We start from the raw sequence: 3,863 nt of genomic DNA, 5'->3' as shown, positions 1-3,863 counted from the left end.
ACGAAGATAATTGCAAGTTTCGTGTTCGAGGCTTAAGCTGAAAATCAAAATTAATAGATGTTGTGTTGGGGATGAGGATCGACGAGCAGGAGGCAGAGAGGGAATGCAGTCTATTAAAAATAATTAGGGTAAGGGTTTATCTGATGCAGTGATTTGTTAACTAGCAATTTAAATTAGGGCTTAATGACACTAGTAAACACAAAACAAGCCCAACACAATTTAAATGGGGAGGGGAGGTGGGTTTCAGCCGAATGGCCCAAGGGAGATGCTCCCGGGCTCGTGTTTTGCAAAAGCGTGAGTTCGTGGTTCGTTTCAAGTGCCGTTTAAACATACCAAAGGCCCGGAACACTAAACCGATTGTTAAAACGCAACCAAACGTTTAATTTATTAAAAACCCAATAAATTAAATATTTTTAAAAAGTTAATAATTAATAAAATAATTATTAAAATAAACCCGAGCGTTTCGTTGCTCGAAAAGCAGTTTTTGCAGTTATTCAAACCGTAACATTTTTGTCGTATTTCTTTATCCGAAATATATTTATCGATTATTATTAACCATATTAAATATTAATTCAAATAACCCTCCAAGGATCACGCATGCATTTAATACACTTAAACACATAAAAGTCAAATAATCACTGTTAAATCAACTAACGGACAGTTATAACAGAAGTGACGGAAAAAGCTGGGTTGTTATAGTAAATGTTGTGTGTTATGAGGATATAGGGTTTGTATTTATAGGCAAACTCATATTCTCGAATCATTCAAGATTGTGTTAATCTTTTCCATAACTAACCTCCCCGAATATTGAACGTAACTATTGAAAAGATCTTATCCTTAGTTGACAAGAAACAGTGGCGGAACTAGGATTTTTTTCACAGGGGGAAAAAATTAAAAACTGTAGCAATTTTTTTAAGCAAAAAATTGAGGTTTCTATGCAAATTATTGAGGTTTTTGGACAAAATCTGAAGGTTTTTGGACAAAACTTGGAGAAATTTGGGCAAAATTTGAAGGTTTTGAGGCAAAATATGTAGGTTTTGGAGGGAAAAAAAAACCACTCAGAGCAAATTTGAAAAAATCCAAAATTTTTACACTAAAATTGCAAATCCACTGGGGCGGAACCCTGACCCCAAATAGTTTCGCCCTGACAAGAAATGAATGACCGACCTTGGGGTGACACACGTGTCATCGCATGCCGCATGGTAGCCAAGCACGAAGATAGATTCGGTCGAAAATTCCGCATTGATTGCGCGTTTACTTTCAGTAATCAATGCGTAATAGCACGATTATATGCGTGAAATCCGCGAATGCGGATTTGCGCATGATTATAGCCACAATTGGGAATTTCATAATACAATTGATTATGGAGTTCTCTGTGGGTTTCTTTCAAAATGTGGGTTATGTCCAAATCTAGCAAAGTTCCCTCATGGGATTTTCTTTGTGTGCAATATTCTAAGATTTAATTTTAACAGGTGTAGGAAGCAAGCATGACATGTGGCTGAATTTGCGGGCATAGCCCAACGGTTCTCCCCATGTACTTTGTGTCATGGGATATGGAGAGGTCATGGGTTCGATCCTTATGGATGACATGATTTTCTTTAAAACAATTGAACACCAATAATGGTGGTATATATTGACCCTATAGGGAGGTTTTACCGGATTCGTTCATGGACCTCTATCCAGGAACACTGCCCGAATGGATGTGTTCTTGGGTACCGTCGATCGGGTTCGGGTTTTCGCCTGAATGTGTGAGATACGTGCAAATGATGAGGGTCGTTGAAATAAATGATCTACAGATGCCAAAAAAATCATCGTTAAAAAAAAAAAAAAAAAAGCATGACATGTGACTTTTAGATATGATTGGGTGGGTGAACAATATTCTCGTCGTTGACTTTAATACCGTCGTTTAAAAAAAAATACATTTGTACAAACACCCACCAATTAGTATGCTATTCTTTTCTGCAATTGTCGATCCAATCAATGAGTACAAAAGAAAAAAACAGAGAAAACGTTTACACAAAGCAAATTAATGAGTAAAGAGGACACCTAAGGCAATGTGTGAAAATGACTGCCATGTGGGTTCCATTTCATCCAATCATTTTAGCAATCTCGTTAGTCATTCCTTGCTCAACTTCAATTCTAATCAAATTATACGATAATCTGGCATCCACCCACTATACAATCAAACAAATTTGTTCATATTTTTGTCCCTTGATTATGATATTATTAACAATAATAGTACAGTAAATAATAATACATTCAAATTTAATGTTCAAGTACCTCGTGTGCTAAAAGATACCTCAAGTAATCAATTAATAATGCCGAGTTAATAAAAATAAAAACGAAAAAAGAAAAAATAATCACCGATCATCATCGTAGTAGCCCCTAGTTAACATCATATTCGGTTAATCCGTTATAGTCGGGTTTTGTTACATAATTGAGCACCCTTGAGGGTTTTCTTCGCTGAAGTAATCACTAGATGCAAAATGGCTAGAATTTCCCATATACCCATGATTATATCCAGGTCCATATTCATATCCATACCCTGATGAGTGTGGTTGGGCTATAGAGCCAACAGATGGCCCTGACTCATATCCATATCCAACCATAGGGTAAGTAGCTGGTGGGTACATTTGCGGATACCCTTGAACCGGCGGCTCAAATGTCATTTTTGCAACCTCCAGTTTTTTTGCTGGTGGTTGTGTTTTCGGGTTATTGTTGTCTTTGGGAGTCTCGGACTCTTCATTCTTCGGCTTTGTCTTGAGTTTATTTGCAGCAACAGGCTCTTTGGGCTTATCCACAACGATCTCCATTTTCTGGATCGACGTTCCACCCTTGTAATGAAGTTTGTCCCGAATCTTGTCAGGGCAACAGCTAACCACTGTGATCTTCACTTTGTTTTTCTCAACATCATATTCTTGGTCCCTTATTTCTGTAAACATCAAATATTGGATCGATCACACCTTAAGAGATCTATTTTATTTCTTTTTAGTTGAAACCTGATTCTATTCGAGTAGTTTATTGTTTTAGCTGGTGTTTCATAACCGATCTTTGGCATAATTGTACATGGGTAACCTTTTAACAGAGAGATTGTAGATTCAGGTCTCAATTGGATGCTATGTGGTTATCTATAATCCTTTTGTGTCTTTTTCTTGGAAAAACATAGTAATTATAAATGTATATAGATATATAATATTATTAACACAAAATACAATGATTTGGATTTACTGACCAGCAAATTTATTGATGGCCTTTTTCACCTTCTTGTAGCAATCAGAGCACTTGAGGTCAACATCCAACACCATTTTCGTAACCTTTGAATGAAATAGAAATCAAAGCTAAAATTAATTAGCAACAGAAATATAATTCTGTTATACTATAGACTTCCCAAAATATATAAAGGAAAAACGTGAAATCGTATATACGTATAACTAAGCAGGCATTAATGAATGTGTACATACCTTTTCAGGAGACATTGTGAAATGATATTCAGATCTGGTGTGCTAAAATTAACAGTATGTGTGTGTGTGTGTATGTATGTATATGTTAAGTATTGTAGGTTGAAGATCGAGGTTGTTTTTAAGTTGGTGGAGATGTTTGCTTATCTCACCTAAACATTTTTAAAATTCAATAGGATCAAAATGTCAATGTATAAATCTTTTGCAAAGTTTAAATGGTGATGAGTTGTAACTAGTAAATTAATATTAATATTTAGGCTGGCTGGAATCGGTTCTTTCTTATTACAGCTCAACTCATGTGGTCTAATTTGCTGACTCGTGGTTAGATTTGGCATTTGTTAATTGTTAATCTTATTAATTGATATGTAAATGTAAATTTAACTTAATTAATTATGAACTTTAACC

General features: G+C 35.4%; 1 protein-coding gene across 1 annotated transcript; it reads right to left on the bottom strand.

Moving 5' to 3' along the window:
* Positions 1 to 2,284: 2,284 nt before the first annotated feature.
* LOC139869534 (uncharacterized) lies at positions 2,285 to 3,630 on the bottom strand. The gene is made up of 3 exons (XM_071857773.1): positions 3,462 to 3,630; positions 3,233 to 3,314; positions 2,285 to 2,932 (listed from the first exon to the last, which is right to left on the bottom strand). The coding sequence occupies exons 1-3, from the start codon at positions 3,474 to 3,476 to the stop codon at positions 2,430 to 2,432; spliced, it is 600 nt and encodes a 199-aa protein (XP_071713874.1). The 5' UTR covers positions 3,477 to 3,630; the 3' UTR covers positions 2,285 to 2,429.
* Between the last annotated feature and the right edge of the window lie 233 nt (positions 3,631 to 3,863).

Source organism: Rutidosis leptorrhynchoides, chromosome 1, assembly GCF_046630445.1.
Source record: "Rutidosis leptorrhynchoides isolate AG116_Rl617_1_P2 chromosome 1, CSIRO_AGI_Rlap_v1, whole genome shotgun sequence".
NCBI classification, from domain to species: Eukaryota; Viridiplantae; Streptophyta; class Magnoliopsida; order Asterales; family Asteraceae; genus Rutidosis; species Rutidosis leptorrhynchoides.
This window is presented reverse-complemented; position numbering and strand designations above follow the sequence as displayed.